This window comes from Homalodisca vitripennis, chromosome 6 (genome assembly GCF_021130785.1).
Source record: "Homalodisca vitripennis isolate AUS2020 chromosome 6, UT_GWSS_2.1, whole genome shotgun sequence".
Lineage (NCBI taxonomy): Eukaryota > Metazoa > Arthropoda > Insecta > Hemiptera > Cicadellidae > Homalodisca > Homalodisca vitripennis.
This window is the reverse complement of record NC_060212.1, coordinates 71,755,499-71,776,814: the sequence shown is the minus strand read 5'-3', so window position 1 is coordinate 71,776,814 and position 21,316 is coordinate 71,755,499. Positions and strand designations below refer to the sequence as shown.

The following is a 21,316-nucleotide window of genomic DNA, read 5'->3' as shown; positions in this document are numbered from 1 at the left end:
AGGAAGGATGCCTCTCCTCAATAACCTTAATGCTACAATCTAGCTCTGTGACACTGCGTATGACTAATGGGACCTTAGCCTAGCTCCATGACAGATCCACTGGATACAACTAATGTGCATTCTAATGCGTCTCCCTAGTTCCATGATAAACTACAGAATATTAAAGCTGCTGGAATACATCATGAATCTAAGTCAATATCCAGCACTACTGGTACAGGCACCAATCTTGCTACGGTTATTAGTACCTGATTTCAGAACAATAATCTTGTTGCACCTCCGACCTATGCATCAACAATGTAGCTAGAATAGACTTTAAATATTTATATGATTTCTTAACCCTTTAAGTGCCTCATTCCTGAATGCGTGGTAACATCTCAGCCCCGGGCTTACTTATATACTAAGACCCCCCAGCGCAGAGTATTTTTCCCATTTTAGGAGTTTTTGACATAACATACACGTTATTTAAAGTTTAATGAATAGAGCAAACAATTGAAAATGTTTACAAACTTCTCAAATAATGTAAATCTGTCAAATAATAACAATATATTATCACTAACGCACAACTATCTACAAATAAACATTGGAAAATATCACCATAACTCTCCCACGAGCTCATGTACGATACAAAGTACGCAGTGTCCAAGTAGTTTGAGTAATATCCACAAGATTTCACCACCAACTGGACAGCTATTTTCTATACTTTTGTAATATAATAGAACATCATGTAACACAATATCACAGTTTATACAACAAAAATAAAACGGCTGATAATGTGAAAACAAGTATACTCGGGTGTGGCGGTTGATCACAAAACTACTGTTGCACAGCATATCTCAGTCGTGATGGCTATTCACAAAACTAAAGCTGGACGATACATCTCGGGCGAGGTAGTTAAAGGGTTAATCTTGTCATTTTAATAAATGTACTGTACCTAACGATCTAATATCTCAGTGTTCTAAGCACAAGTACCAAACATGATCTTGGTTATGTTCAACAAATATCTGTTAGAGAGCTACAGCATCCCAGCACGTCAATGAAAAATAACAAAGAAAAACTGAATGATAGGGTAACAGAATTTCAGACATTGGTCATGATTACACGTTACACAAAAGAGCATTACATTTTGAGGATCCTGCGCACAGAAAACGAGAGTCTGACTTACAGGTGTATGCTTGGCTTATTTGCTGTACAACTTGTTCTGTTGTCAACTTAGAATCTGTGAGCTCATCACCAAACATTTTAGTTTAACTTTTTTATTTTTGTATATGCCTAACCTTCCAAGTGCTAACTATATAACTTTAATGTGCTGGCCCATTTTAAAGCGTATGACATGGTTTTTTTTAAAATTAAGTTTTTAATAGAAAGATACTTTCAATATCTTGAATCTTATTAATTTTTTCAGAAAAACATGTTCTATAAGGTAAACGAAAAAACAAATTGCTTATCACCTTTTGTTTATAAATACGGTCTTGACGACTGGCAGAGTAACTTTTATTTTATGAATGAGATATCAGAGTAACTTTTATTTTATTAATGAGATATAATTGTTTTTTTAAATGTAGTAATAAAAATATTACAAAATATACAAATTATTTAAAATTGTATTCTGAACAAAATATATCATGTACCACGGATTAGAATAAAACGTAAACAAAATTATTTTAAAAACAACAGCCTTGTTCTGAAGACCAAAATTCATGAATAATGTTTGGTACATCAAAAGAAATTTGGCAATGATTATTTCTTCAAAATAAACAGCAACATTGCTTACACATATGAGTACATAACAGCTAAATGTCAGTTACAATTTAAAACACACAGTTTTATACATAACACACCAACAAATCTGACAAGTCAGATGCCACCTCCTGACAAGTCTGACAGTCAGCCTTCGCGTGCCACAATGAATTGTTCAGCTCACTTGTATTTCTCATACTTATAATAGGTTAATCTTCAAAATTAGTGCTTTCAGTTCAGTTCAGTTGCGTAGAGGAATCTTTCCTACAATTTACTTTACAAAGAACACAAGTATTGAATAAACCGTTTGTTTGTAACATGGCAAAGAGAAAATATATCACAGTGCGAAGATAGCACAGTAAATGGTCCAAGGTATTGCACAGTGTAACAATAGGACTTTGAGGGTTAACTTTATGTCTTAAAGAGTTTTAAAACATAACATAATGGCAAATGTACGAAATTAAACCACTTTAAATAACCAACGTCAATAACAAAGTTTAAAAAAACAGCTGAATGCGTCAAGAAATAAAACGTGGAGTATTTTAACAAAAAAAAAAAAAAATGCAAATAGGTTTGGTATGTTCATCTCTAGAACTTTGTCAATAACCCTATAACCAATTAAAATGCCAGACAGTATTAAAACAGCAACTAAAATAGTATTAAGTACAATAACTGCTATTAATCTCAAATACATATTATTCTACAATAAAAAGGCTATTACATAAATATTGAAAACCAAAATACGTTTAATAGAGGTAAAATAAATTATTATTAATTTTTAGATAGGACTTAAACTCGCTTCAATAAATGAAGGCAATGTCATATGTGACAATGGCAATTCTACAACAGGCCTGTAGGCTTTTTAACATCATTGATTGCGATCAGATTGAATCTACTAGCTTGGCAACCAATCACTCCAATCTTTACAGGTAAATGAGTGAGTAACTATTGACATCATCTAAAAAACTCATTATCCACGTATCTCATCACTGCGTAGTACCTTGTTTTGTCTGATTGTCAAATGCTTTGTAGTTACCATAATAATTAGATTGTGAAATTTTAGAGAAATATGCAAACTGAATTTACATTTTAAAGACTAGAATAAACAAATTTAAATTGGATAAAAATTGGCAGTACTCTGGCAATCGTATTCTAGTTGATCCTTAAGATCTTTTCTTGGACTTTGTGCCTTCAATTTCCAATCCTTTGATTTATGTATTCCCTTTCAACAGCAACACCATTAATTACAAACTACAGACTGATAACAATATAGATATTAGAACCAGTAACAAATAACAAATTTCCGTCAAAACTTAATTGATTTAATTAAAAAAGAAACTAATTTTGATGGTGACAGAAGTGAATATTCATGTATTGAAGATAATACAGGTCAAGCACTGACTTTACACTAAGAAAGAGACGCCATATAGATTGAATCTCACTTCACTAATACTCCGCAAACTTGTTTCTTGAGTGAGGCAACAGAGACACCGAAGAAGGCAATCTCAGAAGTCAGTCCTATTCTTGAGCTTCGTACCTCAATTTAGCAATCCTTATCTTAGACTTCTCGCCTCTATTTAGCTAACAAGCTAAATTACAACATATGACCCACATTTGTTCAAGTCAAAGACATAAATAATTACCACTTTGCAAGCGGGCTTGTAAGCTAGGTTTCCTCCCCGGTCTGTCTCCTCCATAGTATTCATCACCATCACACCCTGTAGCAAGTCGCCTGCGAATTTCTTCTCTATCGTTGCGGCGCTGAAACAGAACAGGAACTTTAAATACTGAGAGTCCGAATAACAAAAATAGGCTTACCCTATTTCTCAGTAGAGATGTTGTACAAACCACACTTAAAAACTCAATTTACATCCACAATTAAGTATAAAGAAGTAAAACTAGGCCTACTATTAAAAGCCAGCACTGCCTAGAAATAAAAAGGGATTAGAAGGCTCAGTTAGGCTGATCTCATATTTCAATCAAACATTGAAGAAGCAAAAAGAAAGATTGCATAAGAAGTGTTCAGCAAAAAAGCTGTGTACAAAAATTGTATTTATATAAACTGTTTGCAAAGTCTCATATATATATGACTTTATATGAACCTTTTGGGTTTTTATAATTATAATTTAAATTAAAATATATGCACACTATCGATACATTTACAGTAGCCTATGTTCACTCACACGTTAGGCCCTAACTAAATACCAAATCACCATTTGTTGTAAAGGGCATTTCAGAACTGAAAAAATATAATTTACGCAATAGTTTACCACTTGAAAAAATATGGAAGTATAAAAGTTCACATGATCTTAAACTTAAAACAGCGCCTTGCAATGATATGGCTATCAATGTGCTTCAATCGTCTGTTAAAGTTCACACTTTTCCGATAGGGAATTTGTTAGGAAACATGAAAATAATTGTTCTATGGGTAATATTTTAAAATGTACCAATTACCACTCTTACAATGTTCATCTTACATATGAAACTTTCCGAGGGTGATTTTCATACACGTACTGCATACTTATGATGAAGTGATGCTAAAGGTCGATGTACACCTGAACTGTTAAATAGGTTAAAATGGACCAATGTACTACCAATTACATTGGTTCTTCTAATATTGGTTGAGATTTAATATATAATTATTCCAGCAATCATGAATTTAGAAGAGTTACTCTTGAATTTGTTTGGTTCCAACAAGATAGAATGCTCCTTCATCATCCTTCCACTAACAAATGTAATTTTATGAACCAAACCTTTCAAGACCATTATATATGTTAAAGATGTCCAGTAGAGTGGCCCGTCACATTCTTTTAGGCATTTAACCCTGAATTCGTAACCATTTGTTCCCCTGGACGACGTAATTTTTCCAGAAAATCGAGTTCTCTATATTATTCTGGAGTGGGAAACCTGATCTACTCTTCTATTCCTATACCCCAACCTCCTGTCAGTCCCCTCATGTGTTTGACCTGAGATAATCAATAGTTCTGAGATTATGTTTGTTTAATTTTCATTTGTAATCACAGACACGGGTGGTTATGAATAGCGAGTGATACATAGTTGTAAAAACAAAAAACAATCACAACTATGAGATAGACAGGATATATAGTTCAAATTAATGCTCAAGAAAAAAACTACTATCATCTTTTTAAAGTAAAAGTTGTATTAAATAACTTTAATAGGTTCTGGTGTTCCATAAAAAACCTTTGTAGCAATAAAACTACTATTACACTATAAATGTTTTATTTCCTCCCGGAATGGTCTCATAGACTAATGGTTGTGCATAGCTGCACACAACTCTGATGGTTAAAGGTTAAAAATAGTTTACTAAACTCAGCTTTTTTATGTGGTTTCTGATTCAAATAGCATGTTTTAATTAGATGGAGTTTTTGGTCTAGGCCTACATTAAAAATGTTCTTCAATCTCCTCTTAGCCTACATTGTTCCTAATAATGTTGAAAGATTATTTGGAAACATTGTTTCTTAAATCTAATGTACATTTTTAGGGTTTTACTGGTGAAACTGTAAAGAAATCTAAATTCAAGAAACAAGTTAGAGTTTTTTAACTTGAAATTGTCGCCATAAGTAGAGAATAAACCTCTTGAGGTTAAATATGCAGAATTTTCTCCTAAAACACCTTTAATTTTATGTAGCACTTGACCTTGACTACACTCTTATTTAAGATTTTCTTCTTTCATTGTGGGCCATGCCTGATGTAATAAAAAATAAATAGGCTATTTTCTTCTAAAGTAATGTATATTTAACCATAGTAGATATTTCAAATTTTAACACTTTATCTGTAATGATTAAAGTAAAATATAATGCAATCCCCACTTACAGTTTGTACACATTGTAATATGTAACGGGTAGCTGATATAAGCTACAGAATACTTAGATAGCAAGTAGATTTGTTGCGCATAGGTTATGGTTTATTGTGCACTGACTTAAGTTACATAATATCTAAGTTTTCCAGTTAACAACATGCAAAACATTGTTTACATAAGAAAATTTCAGTTTTACATTTATTGACTATAGAAGGCCTTCCAAAGATTAAAAAAAAATGTTAAATCATAGTTGTTTAAGCAATTTTTCTACATGGTTCAAACCAGAAAACTTAAATATTATTGATAGGTTTTAGGTTTTTGACATTTGCCAGTAAGACTAAAGAGAAGGCTCTAATAAGCGGTCTACACTCAATTATTCAATTGTTATTATCGATTTGATATATTATATAACTTAGATATTGTATAATCTTAAGTAACAGTAGTAATAATAAATTAAAACAAGAATACTACATTACAGTTTTAGTAACATAAATTTAACAACAAAATTACAAAATAACAAAACCAAATTTGGCCTACATATCAGAAAAACGTTACAATACGTATGGTTTGACCGGATAGCAATAAGCAACCGATTTTGTGAAATGGACGAAAGTTTACTCTCCATGGGTAATCGGGAGCCAAACCCATATGTGTATATATAAATATCACAGATAACTTCCTCATATTGATCGCCGGTTTTAAATTCTCCAACAATTAGTTACTTCTTGCTGTTTATTGCTTACATTAAAAATTACTATAACCAAGTTGAAATCAAGTTTACAAATTGTAATATTGAATTATCCATTCGGATAAAATCAATTAATCCACTTGATGATAAAAATCAAATAACAAGTTTAGGCTGCTTATTACAGTCAACCCAGACGAAAATCTAAAACATAACTTGGACAAACATTACACTAACATAAATCATACATTCTATAAAAGCTTTTAAAACTTTTACTTTAGATTACAAGCCGCTAATAATAAGATTACTTACTCTAAAGGAATACTGACGATTTAAGCTTTGTCTATCTTCATCAATATTGATAACACGAACAAATCTATCTACAATGTCATCTTCAGCATCATCACAGTCTGCGATAGGATTAAATAGTATATATTCCAGTCGGCTGTTTTGTGAGGTTGGAGAGAAGAGGTCGGTATCATTGATTTTATGAGCAGTTTTATTTGGTCCATCAGTATTTTGAGTAGTCAAAAAATAAGAAGACAAGCTATTTGTCTTGTTCATTAGATTACAACGAATATTTGAAAAAGATTCAGAGATTCTTGACGTTTTCTCTTTAAACGATTCTACTGACAAGGATTCAGACACCTTAGTCGATTTAGTTTTAAAGTTTGACAAAATATTTTCAAACATACTGAAGATGAAACCTTATTTTTCTAAAATAGGTTGAGTGGGATGACATAAATTAAAGCAACAACAATGAGGTTGAGGTTAACTAACTTATCTACGATTAAAGACTCATGTCTAATCCCAATTTATAGCTTAAATGAGTAAAAATTTCTCTTTGTACTTGTTTGTGAATGGGTAGCATAACCTCAATTAAATTAAATCTTATAAAAGTGATAGATATGTCCACTAAGTTATTCAATATGCAACCTTATTGTGGGCTCTATTGAACCTAAAAGCACGTAGATTTACTAAAACATAACAATAATGCACTAGATCACTGTTTTCATTCATTATTTTACGAAAATATATTATACTCCACACATAATGCAGCCGACAACACAGCCTGGAAAACAAAACCCGACAAAACTGACAAAACCTGTTCCAAAGCCTTTTCAATATTCGAGGATCTACAGAACCTCGTGGGGACTTGGATTACCGCGCCATTCGGATCGATTTGTTCCAACATGCGCACTATCTCCAAGTAAACACTGCTACTGTTACATATCTTATTTATCCATTCAAATTTCGCTTAAACATAAAAGTGTTTTGTAAAACTATGAATATTAAAGATGCAATACATACTCTATCCGTATTTCATATTTTTAACGATTTGTAATAAGCTCTTTATTTCTAAAATTGGATTGGTATGAAGTTATTTGAATAAAATCAACTAAGGAATTATCAAATGTACATATTAATTTATTACCTCCAGTTGACTTTTTCTTTAAAACTCTGTACAGGACAAAGAATGTTTAGTACGATATGTTACCTGCTGTACATATCTTTCACGCTTTACTCTATGCAATATACAGTTCTGAATGAGGACATAGAAATATAAAATGGAGCTTTTTACTCCATAATTTTAGGAATATGAATAAATGTGTTTGAACTTTGAACTTGACGAAACGAAAAATAGGCGACTATCACGTTCAAGTGCACAAGAGTTAAATTCTCTTTGTTACTTCGAAACTAAGATGTGTCTGTGTCAAATTTGTAGGCTAAACTAGAGAACTTTCTCTCCCAACATATTGGACGACTCACTAGTTTGTTTCCGTATCCAGTAATATTTTTCAATGTAGGTTTGAGAATTTTCAGTAATGTACTTACTGGGTATTTTTTTAATGTTAACTAAATTCTGTTACTATACAAATTTATGTTTTGCTAACCATATTTATAAATCTTATTAGAAAGTAAAACGAGATTTCATTTTTAAATCACCCTGTTAATCCTCAGAAAACAACATGACATAACTGGTTTCCAACATGTAATAGCTTTTCGAGTAATTTTAAATTATGTTCTCAGGAATATGCATTATAGCTATATAGCGCGTGCATTATATAGGAACGTGCGAAACTTTATAATAGCATGTTAATATAATTTTGTTTGTTATGAAATTTTGTATAACAATTAAACTTAAGACAAGGATTTGAAGACGCATATTCAATATGATTGATTATTCAAAGTATGCTACGTTTGTTGGCAATAATAACCCAACACCTTTCGGTATTTTCTGTTAAAACTCTGTTCTCCTAGAATTTAATTTAGAATTTAAAAAAGATGTAATTATGACATATATTAAAGTTTTAAGTTAATTCCTTCAATAAAGTGAGTAGTGAAGTTTAATATTTGAAGTAAATAGTTCAAGTCGTAATGACTGACACTACACGTAACATTGTTATGGTGGATAGCGGATTGACAACAGTTTCGGTAATAAAAATATAATACCTTGAAATACCGTAAAATTTTCTCTATTATAATACAAGAAATAAAAGTATACATTTTATAATATCTAAACTTGGCTGTGATTTTAACATACTGCAAACTGTATGCAATTAAATTTTTTTTCTTGGTTTATAGATCGTCGATCTTCTCGCGCCTCAGGACGTTTTCGTGATCGTGGTATCTTTGTGGCGATAGTGAAATATACACTTATGAGGCATATGCTTTTCTCTTAAAGTAAGATTCCTTCCTTTGGGTCATGAGAAAAGAACTGATAGCAATAAGTACCTATTTAAAATGAATACATACAGCTTATTTACAGCGGATCGTAGAGAATATTACAAATTGTATAAGCAGTTTAACAGACATAGGTTGGATACCAGAACGACATAAAATATCTAAACTAACCTCTAAAAAGTTGTCAAGTTCCTTCTCAGGTGTTTTCGCTAACCTCCAACTCCACTTCTGGTGCATAATCGACTGTTTTATTCAGCTGAAGTAGACGACCACGCGACTTTAGTGCGCCTGCATGCATGGAGCCGAGTGATAAATAACCCTTATCGTTCAACCCACCCTAGATCACAGATTATACGCGCCCGTCTGCTCTTGTATAATACTTCACTTTTAATAACAGCCATTATTTTAGTACGAAGCGGCGGCGGGCGGGCTGTGCGGCGGCGTGAACGTAAGTTGTGTAGATCACACTAACTCGACCTTACATGGTTTACAACCATGAAACATTATTCTGTTATGGGGGATTTAATTATACTACATGAAATCATGGGTACTAAAAATATAAATGTATACGACATGTATAAAACCTTCGATTATGTGTCAATCTACGTTATGAGAAGATGTTTCATCCAATGTTAAAATCTATTGCCACTTGAAACACTGTTGTTACATACTATCTAGCGGCAAACGAAAGAAACTAATATGAATATATTACAAACAAATATTAAACATGTTAAAATGAGACAATTTTAAGAATAATAAAAATGCCCAATACATTAAATTAAATAATATTTAAAATTAGGCAATTACTATGAGATTATAATAGGATACAATTTTAAACAAGATTTATCGCGTTAGCTCGGTTTACAAATTACTGCGTGGTAGGCCTACTAGATTTACTTCACAAAATGCAACTCAAGCCTTATATTGTTGCAATAAAGTCGAAGATAATACTCAAATATTTGTTGTGTCACTGTTATACTAATTTATATATAATATTAACCAGCAGTTACCAGCAGCTTCGCACGCAATTTGTAGACGTTTTGCATCTGTATGAGCACTTCTGGTTCGAGTAAATTATATTTACGATGCCAATGTTGAGTTTGCCTCATTCCCATGATCAAGAAAATTTTTTAAAAAGTGTATATTTATGGACTTCACTCTGGTCTTAGTATTTTTTTGTTCCAAAGCTGATTTTGCCTCCGTCCCAATTAAGAAAATATATTTAAATACACAGCTCTGAGAAGCCTACTTTTGTCAAAAAATAACTTAAATCGGTTTCATAACAGACTTTAAATATATAGTGCAAGTTAGATTACATTGTCTCTTATATTGCAATGCTAGCAGTTACCCGCTGCTTTCCACACAATTTAGTAGGCGTTGCACTTTCATGGCCATTGCTGGTTCGAGTGAATTGTATTTCTGACGCCAATGTTGAGTTTGCCTTGCTGCCATGATCAAGAAAATACGCCAAATCGTGTATAATTATGGCCATTGAATTTACTTCGTTCTTAGTATATTTTGTTCCATAGTAGTATAGGCCTATATTCATCCCAGGAACCGTAATAATGTCCTTGTACAATTCCAGTACAATCGGTTAAGGAATTTACGCGTGAAAACAAAACAAAGGCACTTTCGCATTTATATAATGTACTAGGATATTTAATTCAAGTTTTATTCATTTGACTCATTACACCATTAAAATGAACTAATTACTCATAACAACAAAACATGAGTTATTTTAATGTTATAACTGCATCGCCGTCTATATATGCGAGGACATAGTTTTCATTTGAGACATTACGTTGTGCCATGACCCAGAGTATAATGGCAGGATGCTTGATAAACAGTTAGCATGCCGGAAGAGGTTGGGTCATTAGATCGATTGTGCAATGTACGTATTGCAAGTTATTTACAGTTGTTAATGGATTTATTTTCAGTTCCAATTTTCTAGACTGTTCGTGCAATCTGTAAGGGATTACATCTAATTTGTGTGATCTAGCCCAACCCGAACTCAACATCGTTTGAACAATAGCAGACTGCATTGGTTTGTGTAGTTAGTGCTCTATCTTAAGGCTACACCTAATTCACTCATTACACTCGTCATACACCTCATTTAGCACATTTGTCATTTTATGTAAATTAATTATTTTTGTGTTCACCAAATTTAAGCTCACACTTTTATAGTAAATTTATCTAAAAGCAGTACCATTCACATGAAAAAAAACAGTATTCATTGTGTATGTCGGCGTCTCAAATTAGGACTGAATCGTTGACTGAGCGTTACTGAATCCTATTACTCATGGGTGCTGTCAAACCCGATACTCTGTCATTTTGCCCGCACGATATCCCGCGAACAAGCTGACCTAAATGAAATTTTGCATGGATCTTCTTTCATAAACAGGCAGTTCAATGATTGGTAACTCCATGAGGTTTATCTGAGCGTTAGCGAACATTTTCGCAATGGTCTTGAAGGTAACCACGATGGCAACGAGAAAATCTCAGAAAAACAGATTTGTAAACAAATTGAGTACATTAATTTTATCATGCGACATGACAACACATGTAGGTAGACTTTCTTTACGTTCTGTCGGGTCCATCGTTACGTTGCACAAGTTTATTTTCATATAGATCGGTTTGAGCTCGATGATAGTATATGTTCCTCCATAGGATTTGAATGAGCATTAGCAAAGTCTACAACCCAGGGTGATATCTCAAGGTGATATTTAATATCACTAATTTTTCTGGAAAAATTCTTCTTCGTAACTCTATTTGCCTGTGTGTATGTTTCGCACTGCATATCTTAAGAAAGAATTGAGTGAAGGATTTAAATTTTGTATGTAACTTAGTTTCTATATATTTAATGTGTTTGATGATGGACAAGTCTCTCTATTGGTTTTGGATGAGCGTTTGCGTACCCTAATACGCAAGTTATCTTGAGAAGGATGTTACCTAGATTAACTTTTGAACAAAACTTATTAATTTGGCTGAACGTCATTGAAGTTCAGTAGGGTGGAAAATTCTTTTCTGTCCGATTGTCTGTCTGTCCGTGGAACAAGTCGAGAATGAAATAAGCTTTAGACTTGAAATTTTGCACATAACTTCAGCGAAGCTTGTTAAGCGACACAAATGTAACATTTAGTATTGTTTTGTATGATTGTTACTGGAACATTTATTACCTGGATTGCAAGGTCATTTTTTAATCTAAATGTCTAATGAATATGTATTTGTGTGTATAATTGGTAAAACTACATTGAAGAAATGTTTCACACTAGTATAAATTAGTATAGTTCTCTTAAAATAAATACAGCAAAATAATTGTTAAGCTTTTTGTGGCCATTTCCTACGTCGTTATCATATTATTAAGCTGTGAGGTATGGACTTGCAACCTATGGCACTAAAGGTGTTTTTAAGCATTATGTTTGGCATTTTTTGCTCGTGTACTGGTACATTTTTACTCACGCAACGTTTAAAAGTCAATTGGATTAATAATGATAGCTAAATTTTAATATATGTATAGCATTATTTTAGTTATTTAAGAAAAATAATTGTACACCAGTGTGCTTTAAATCCACACAATGTAATGTTTAACAACGATAATAATGCGGTGTAGCATTTTCCAAGGTGGATAAGGTGGATATTATACGCGATCGCAACGCGCAAGGCTGTCCCACTTACTCCTCTATGGCAAGTGGAACCTGTCAACAATCAGCTGTCTGACATGGTCATAAACTCTCAATCGATCAGTCAACTTCGCAACAACTGCAACCGCTCTGGTTTTGTTTTTGGTTGCGAAACTTGATTCTTTCTTATCCGCACTGTGTCAAGGACCGACTGCTATAATGATAAGTTTATCGTCCAGTGACATGTTTATAATGCTGATTAGATCGGGCTAACCGAGAAAAACGTTTTAGATTCCTAAGTTTTGTATACAAATCTTCGTATAAAGTTACTTTTTATTAACGCAAATACGTACAAAAAGTGTGGAAAGTAAAATTATGCTGTATTATTGAGTTATTTACCATGCTATTTAAATGTAAAGTCATTACGAAGTCCATCTGACAAAGAAACAAAAATGATGCAATATTTTTGTAGACCTATCATTAGACTATACACCGAGTGTTCCATGAAGAAGTACGTAGCCTATATGCGTTTTTATTCCTTGCACATTCTTCACTGATCATTCCTAAACTCTTAAACCTCCTAAATAGAGGTAGCAAAAACGCCGCGCAGTGTGAAAACTGCAGCTCCCTCAATACAAAATGGGGGCTGAAAAAATAGTTGAAATATAATACAGTACTACTTTTGATATGTTTAGGGTGTTGAAAATAAACTGGTACTAGCATAAATTTAACAATAATACTATATGTTATAATAATGCCATGTTTCGATGCAGTTATTTATAGTTTGACCAACGTATGTTTTAAGCAAACAATAGTTTGATTTCTATATAGATAGCAATATATTTAGTATTGTATAGGCATACAGAAATTGTTTTTATTTACCCTCGGCAATCATTTTACCTAAAAAATCCATTTTCACGGAACATTTCTCGTACCATAAAGAGAACCAAGCACGAAAAATAGCACGTTAGCGAAGTTTCAAATTGGTTTGATTAGTTGTTGATTGACTAACCATTACAATACCATATCCTAGGACATCTTTATGTGTTATCCTGCCAAATCATCAAGCCCACCAAACAATTCTAATAGAATTTAGATATGATATCAAATTATCTACGATGTTTTGTTAGATGTATTAGAAAACTTGAATTCTTTTAATGAACTTATCGTGGGATTACCTAGAAGCATTTCACAATCTCATGCTGCTTATAAACATACTACATATATATATATAGTAGACAAGTATATTTTACAACTAAATATACAGTATAGTAAAATTAATTTTGTTGGAAGTAACCCATGTTTATATCATGGATGATTTATTATACGTACGAAATTTAGATTCAAATTTACGTAACGGTTTATTGGTGTACGGTATAAAACCTAGGATTACTATTATGAAAATATATCCTGTAAGGAATAACTAAACCTGTGGGTTTACTATGACAAAATACTCATGGTGACGGGAAACTAAGAGATAGGGAACTAACACTTTACTAGAGAGATTATGCGATATGCTACTTTCCTTCACATCCTCAAATGGAGCGATGTTAAGGAATAAAAAGGAGAATCATCGGTGTGTGGAAAGTGGCGTAGTCCCTGCCACACTTTCCCCAGTGTTACACGAACATGTTAACACATCAACAAAAACTGCTTTGTAAAGCAATGGCTGCGGCGCGGCGCGTCTAGTGTAGAAAGTCGACAAGTCTCTTGATCTACAAGGTCTGGTCTGCAATGCTGTTATAATATAGCCCACTACTCTTACTCTCTTGCACCAATACAACTTCTCTGTAAAGAGTGCGCTGCAACGCATCTAGTGTGTTTAGTGTAGAAAGTCGACAAGTCTCTTGATCTACAAGGCCTGGTCTGCAATGCTGTTATAATATAGCCCACTACTCTTACTCTCTTGCACCAATACAACTTCTCTGTAAAGAGTGCGCTGCAACGCATCTAGTGTGTTTAGTGTAGAAAGTCGACAAGTCTCTTGATCTACTAGGTCTGGTCTGCAATGCTGTTATAATATAGCCCACTACTTCTCTTACTCTCTTGTACCAGATACAACTTCTCTGTAAATTAAAGACAGTGGTGCAACAAATCTAGTACGTCTAGTGTAGAAAGTCGACAAGTCTCTTGATCTACAAAGCCTGGTCTGCAATGCTGTTATAATATAGCCCACTACTTCTCTTACCCTCTTGCACCAAATACAATTTCTCTGTAAATACTGCGCTGTAACGCATCTAGTGTGTCTAGTGTAGAAAGTCGACAAGTCTCTTGATCTGCAAGGTCTGGTCTGCAATGCTGTTATAATATAGCCCACTCCTCTTACTCTCTTGTCCAAATACAACTTCTCTGTACATTAAAGACTGTGGTGCAACAAATCTAGTGCACCTAGTGTAGAAAGTCGACAAGTCTCTTGATCTACAAAGCCTGGTCTGCAATGCTGTTATAATATAGCCCACTACTTCTCTTACTCTTTTGTACCAAATATAATTTCTCTGTAAATACTGCGCTGCAACGCATCTAGTGTGTCTAGTGTAGAAAGTCGACAAGTCTCTTGATCCTACAAGGTCTGGTCTGCAATGCTGTTATAATATAGCCCACTACTTCTTACTCTCTTGTACCAAATACAACTTCTCTGTAAAGAGTGAGCTGCAACGCATCTAGTGTGTCTAGTTGTAGAAAGTCGACAAGTCTCTTGATCTACAAGGTCTGGTCTGCAATGGTGTTATAATATAGCCCACTAAATCTCTTTACCTCTTGTACCAAATACAACACTGTAAATAAAAGCTGAGCAGCGTGTCTAGTGTAGAATGTCAACAGGTGTTTTGATCTACATGGCCTGTGTTGCTGTTATATTAATGGCCCACTAATTCTCTTTACCCTCTTGTACCAAATTGTACCAAATACAACACTGTAAATAAAAGCTGAGTCACAGCGTGTCTAGTGTAGAATGTCAACAGGTGTTTTGATCTACGAGCATGGCCTGTATATCTGTTATATTAATGGCCCACTAATTCTCTTTACCCTCTTGTACCAAATACAACACTGTAAATAAAAGCTGAGTCACAGCGTGTCTAGTGTAGAATGTCAACAGGTGTTTTGATCTACGAGCATGGCCTGTATATCTGTTATATTAATGGCCCACTAATTCTCTTTACCCTCTTGTACCAAATACAACACTGTAAATAAAAGCTGAGTCACAGCGTGTCTAGTGTAGAATGTCAACAGGTGTTTTGATCTATAAGCCCTCCTCTGTATTGCTGTTATATTAATGGCCCACTAATTCTCTTTACCCTCTTGTACCAAATACAACACTGTAAATAAAAGCTGAGTCACAGCGTGTCTAGTGTAGAATGTCAACAGGTGTTTTGATCTACGAGCATGGCCTGTATATCTGTTATATTAATGGCCCACTAATTCTCTTTACCCTCTTGTACCAAATACAACACTGTAAATAAAAGCTGAGTCACAGCGTGTCTAGTGTAGAATGTCAACAGGTGTTTTGATCTACGAGCATGGCCTGTATATCTGTTATATTAATGGCCCACTAATTCTCTTTACCCTCTTGTACCAAATACAACACTGTAAATAAAAGCTGAGTCACAGCGTGTCTAGTGTAGAATGTCAACAGGTGTTTTGATCTACGAGCATGGCCTGTATATCTGTTATATTAATGGCCCACTAATTCTCTTTACCCTCTTGTACCAAATACAACACTGTAAATAAAAGCTGAGTCACAGCGTGTCTAGTGTAGAATGTCAACAGGTGTTTTGATCTATAAGCCCTCCTCTGTATTGCTGTTATATTAATGGCCCACTAATTCTCTTTACCCTCTTGTACCAAATACAACACTGTAAATAAAAGCTGAGTCACAGCGTGTCTAGTGTAGAATGTCAACAGGTGTTTTGATCTATTTACAAGCCCTCCTTTGTATTGCTGTTATATTAATTGCCCAATAATTCTCTTTAATATCTTGTAGTACTTAATACAACTTTACAAAATAATCGTTGATGCACACCACGTCTACTATAGAAAGAAATATGACTCTTGATCTACTAACCCCGGTCATTATTGATTTATAACACTTATTATATGCCCCTTTACTTCACTTTGCTTTGTTGAACGTAATATAACTGCCATGTAATTTAGTACAGTCCACATTTTTTTCTTATTCTGCTCTTCATAATAAAGCTATTTTGTAAAAAAATGAAGGCATCTTAGCCTCTTTATATTTGGTGCACATTATGCATTATGAAAATATTTGATTTGTAGATTACAACATTTAATACTTAAAAAATGTTTCACACTCCACTAAACAAATACTGCTAAACACTTGTTAAACGAATATTAAAACATAAACATAATGATACATGTATTATAATTGTATACAACTATGGTTAATAGGTTGGTGGAGCTCGTGCAACGTTATAGTTTATTATATTTAAAGTCAATAAATCTAAGATATTTAAAATAGTGTAGATTTAATTGTGGTGGGTGTTTGTTTTACGAAACTACAATATCCACCGTAACTGGTTTCACTTAATTGGCCGTTCCATAAATTGACCTTTTAATACAACATTAATTAACTAGTAATGATTCAGTTTCTGCTAAAAATTTGAAAATTGCAAAATATATTAAAAATACTAATCAATCTGCTTCCAGAGTATTTATTCTCTAATTTTATTATATTTCTCTAGAGCAGCTCAAGTATTTTACTACGAAGTATGATAATATCTCTACCGAAAGAAAATTCAAATATTGTAAAGTAAAGTGGCAGTAAAAAATTTAATCTAGTTGGGTTGTGGACATTTTATCTCAATGGACGTCTAAGTCAAACAGTTTCTGTAAGATGGTCGAATACGAGTCTGGCACTTACTTAATTAGATTTGATCCTCACCTAAAACCAGTAATATCACGTGATGTCTGATTACGTACAAAACTCGAAGCCGGAACAAGAAGTCAAACATCGCAGACGCCAAAATAAACAAAACAACTTGTGAAATGTGAAGAAGACAATGCGTTAAGTAAAATACACACGCGCGTCGTGAATGCCATACGTCAACTCAAACACGACGACGAACAAGCGGGGAAATAAGACTTGCCAAGTTTAAATAAATAAAGCCCACCGCGTACCTTGGAAACGGGACCTATTACTCCGCTGGATTTTAAATTAGACGTTGCAAAGTTGGGAAAAGTTTGTTTGACAACTCCCGGTATAATATTTTGGTGCGGGTTAAGTCACGTTGGCGGGGACAGTTTTATTTCGTAGAGAAGAAAAGAGCATTACCCAAGTAAAAGTTGAGGCAACAATGTTACAATTTTCTTGTAAAAGAGATAATATCAAGTAATGTACTCAGGACTGATCATTCGGTCTGTGATATAGTCATGGTTTGGTTTAAAAAACATTTACGTACTTATTTCCAAACAGAAATTCGTAATTTTAGAGACAAAACTAAGTTAAATACAAGTCAATTCGGTATTTTGGTACTATCCGGAGGCCACGCTGTCCCTATCTACTATTTTCTATTAGGATATATAAGTAGGTAAATACATGCGAACCCTCTAATAACAGTAATAGAAAACGTTAAAACTAACATTTACGAGCACTCACGTGGTCTGAGTTTGAATGTACGTACTGTCTAGAGGAATGTTTTCCTTTTTTCGCCACAAGTGCGGGGTGGCCATCACGTTAAACGATCTGGCAAGTGATCTGATGTCGGGAAAATGCCGATCGGAAACGCCCCTAGCCGTCTTCGCGGGCTTCTGTGGTGCCTTCGGTGCACCCCACAATTCTGGAGAAAAAAGAAAAATATCCCTCGAGATAGTGCCTACATCATCTGAGCGCTCGTGAAGGTTATCTTTAACTTTGGTACTATCAGAAACATATTTATGATAACCTAATCTAAACCTACTCATATCGCGTAATAACAAATAGTAGATAAGGAAATATTGCCCTCTGAATAATACCAAAGTACCGTCAATTCTACTAAAAGACATGGGAAACTATTCAGTTTTGATCAAAAATATATATCAAAACAATAACAGATCAATAAACTTTTACAGTAGCTACCAAATTCTCATGTTGACTATAAAGAACATAATGCTAGACTTTGTCAATTAGCGTGAAATATTGGGATTCAGTGTGATAATTTCGCCAAACATTAAGAAGGGCTTGTATTGGACTGTTTATTTCGGTTGGTGGGAGGGGGAGGGACAATACCGTGTATAATATGAATTGTATAGGTGTAGATGTATATAGTACATTTTAGCTTCGGAAACTAGTTAATATTGAGGCTCAAGAGAGATCACAGTGGCTCTTTGACCTTGTAGTTCACATACCTCATTTTACGGAATGCAATTAAAATATGCATGCATACAAGTGTCATATTGCAGTACTTTTAAATAAGTTAGATAAGTAATCTTGTCAGTTTAAACATTTTCTTTGGGCTACTTTTTACTTTAGTTCACTATAAATACTATTGTATTGACAATTCAGATGAATTTTAGAACCTGAAACATTTATGACAGTGGCACGTCAATAGTTAATTAGCCTACATAACTGACCTCATTCCCTCTATAAGTAATTACGAAAAGTTTTATAAGATAAAATGTTGTAATATACACAACAGCATTGTTCGTTGTTTGAGAGAGGTTACTTGGGTTAGGAAGTAGCTGAGATAGCTGCACGTCACGCGCGTGCGCCAGGACGTTTCACGCCTCCAGTTCCGGTTTCCGGTAGCCATTCAGCCAACAGCTGATTACTTGTGCGCCCAAGGAACTAACACTTCAAACTGGTTGTCGTTGTCGCTTAAATTAGCCTTTTTTACACTCCATCGATGTAAAATCGACTTGATGAATGTCCTGTCCGGCTTTCTCGCAACAGACTCACTAATTATGCGAGCTAATATGTGGTTAGCTCATGTTGTAAATTAGAGCACGTGTAATTTGTGCTGTTAACAGTTCTCAGATTATCCTCTAATTATTATATTACTTGTGCTGGTTTTATTTTTACACCTCACATCCGGCTTTTACAAATTATCTATTCTATTTGAAATTAAAAGCCACAATTCACAGCTATTTTGTGGTTAATTTAAACATACTAAATAAAATTCGGCTCTTTATCGGAGTATGTCAAGGATAATGATTGTTATCATCAGGCTACACAAGTATAAATCACCAAAACCATGAATCATTTATTACACCGAAACACTTGTCTTCACAACGGAACCAAGCCAACTTCACAGTTCATTCCGACTGTTGAGAGATGGAAATAATTGCTCTTGATGCCGCCGTTTTGAAGCTTAATAGCGCTTAAATAATTATTGAAAACGCGAATTTAAGTGGTTTATTTCACAAACGGTTGAGCACAACCTAACCCAGCGCTGTGATGTTGAGCCCCTGCCTGTCATTAGCCACGCTATGGATCGACCTTAACCTATTTCTTTGGTGGAAAGGCACGGTAGATTTGGCGGGAGACCGTTGCTTCAGCCTTCTATCCGTCATCTCAGCTACGAGTGGAACGGTGGACATGAACCGCTAGGAGACACCATTCCCTCGATTCCTTCCATACGCAAACGCGGCTATAGATAATGAAACCATACAATCAAGTAGGTAAGTGTTTATTTATTTGTTGGCTGAGCGTAACAGTAGCTTCCCAATAGATTGGTAAGGAAAGTCCGTCGTTTTGTTGTTAGTCCCAGAGTTGATAACCATAACCATAGTCCGACGGTTAGGAAATGCTGTTCCAAATTATCGAAGACACAAATAAAACAAACTCCTGCTACTGTTACTAAAAAACTCGAATCCTATGATAAAAACAACGGTTGGCTTAAGAAAACTAATCCAAAATTTACACTGTTATTTTTTACTAAAACAATAAATTAGAAAGATTCAAAACCCCAATAAAAACCCCAATTAATAGACAACACATTATTATTACTATTATTATTAGTCCACAATTACCTAATTATTTCAAACAATCAACTAATCTAGTTTATCTAGATTGATAAAAATAAAAACGCATTATTTTATTAAGTTACTAAAAGAATCATTCATGCAAGCCCATCTCCCTAATGAGGGTGCCGTGAAAAACAATGTCTCCGTTTTTAATAGAACTAAAGAGTGTGAAGTTGCATTGCAGTTTCAGCGTTTAAAATGTACGTAGTCAAAACCAAGCACAGTTTGTGTTCGTTTTCGTATAACACTTTTCAGGGATTATTCAGTACGTAAATACAGAAAAGCATGTTTTTATGCACTTGTCAAATCAAAATAAATCAATGAAAGGAAACATTTGCGATAGAAAAGGATTTTACAATTTATTCGTTACCATACTCAGCACAGTTTTAAATCGATTCTTATGATTGTTATTTATGTCCTTGTTGAGACAAGTAGACAACAACTCTATGGAACCTGAGAAATCAGTATCAACAGAATAACAACTTCGACAAACATCTTAACGACATAAGAATAGAATTGCTATATTCGAGCATATTGAGTTATTAGGTTGTTGCCACTGCTACAAATCTCGTGTTATTGTGTGATAAGGCAAATCCTGAAAGATCAGCATGTGTACCAATAAAATAAAAGTAACTCATTCTGTTGCGATTTACCTCTTAATTTCAGAAATGTAGAAGAACTCGGGTGTTTTAGTGGAAATTATCAGTGGAAATATATAGAGTGGGTTTGAAAGTGCCGTGAATAAAATGTGCATAGACATCCTACTATATAATATAGTAGACTTTGCTATCAGATATTGATTGTTACCAAGGA

At 34.0% G+C, this 21,316-nt stretch overlaps 1 protein-coding gene across 1 annotated transcript in view; it reads right to left on the bottom strand.

Moving 5' to 3' along the window:
• The window catches only part of LOC124364425, a 65,421-nt gene that overhangs the window by 9,133 nt on the left and 34,972 nt on the right, over positions 1–21,316 (bottom strand). The window contains exon 7 of the mRNA XM_046819914.1: positions 3,381–3,498. Within this exon, the coding sequence (XP_046675870.1) occupies positions 3,381–3,498 (118 nt within the window). The remainder of the gene's footprint in view (positions 1–3,380; positions 3,499–21,316) is intronic.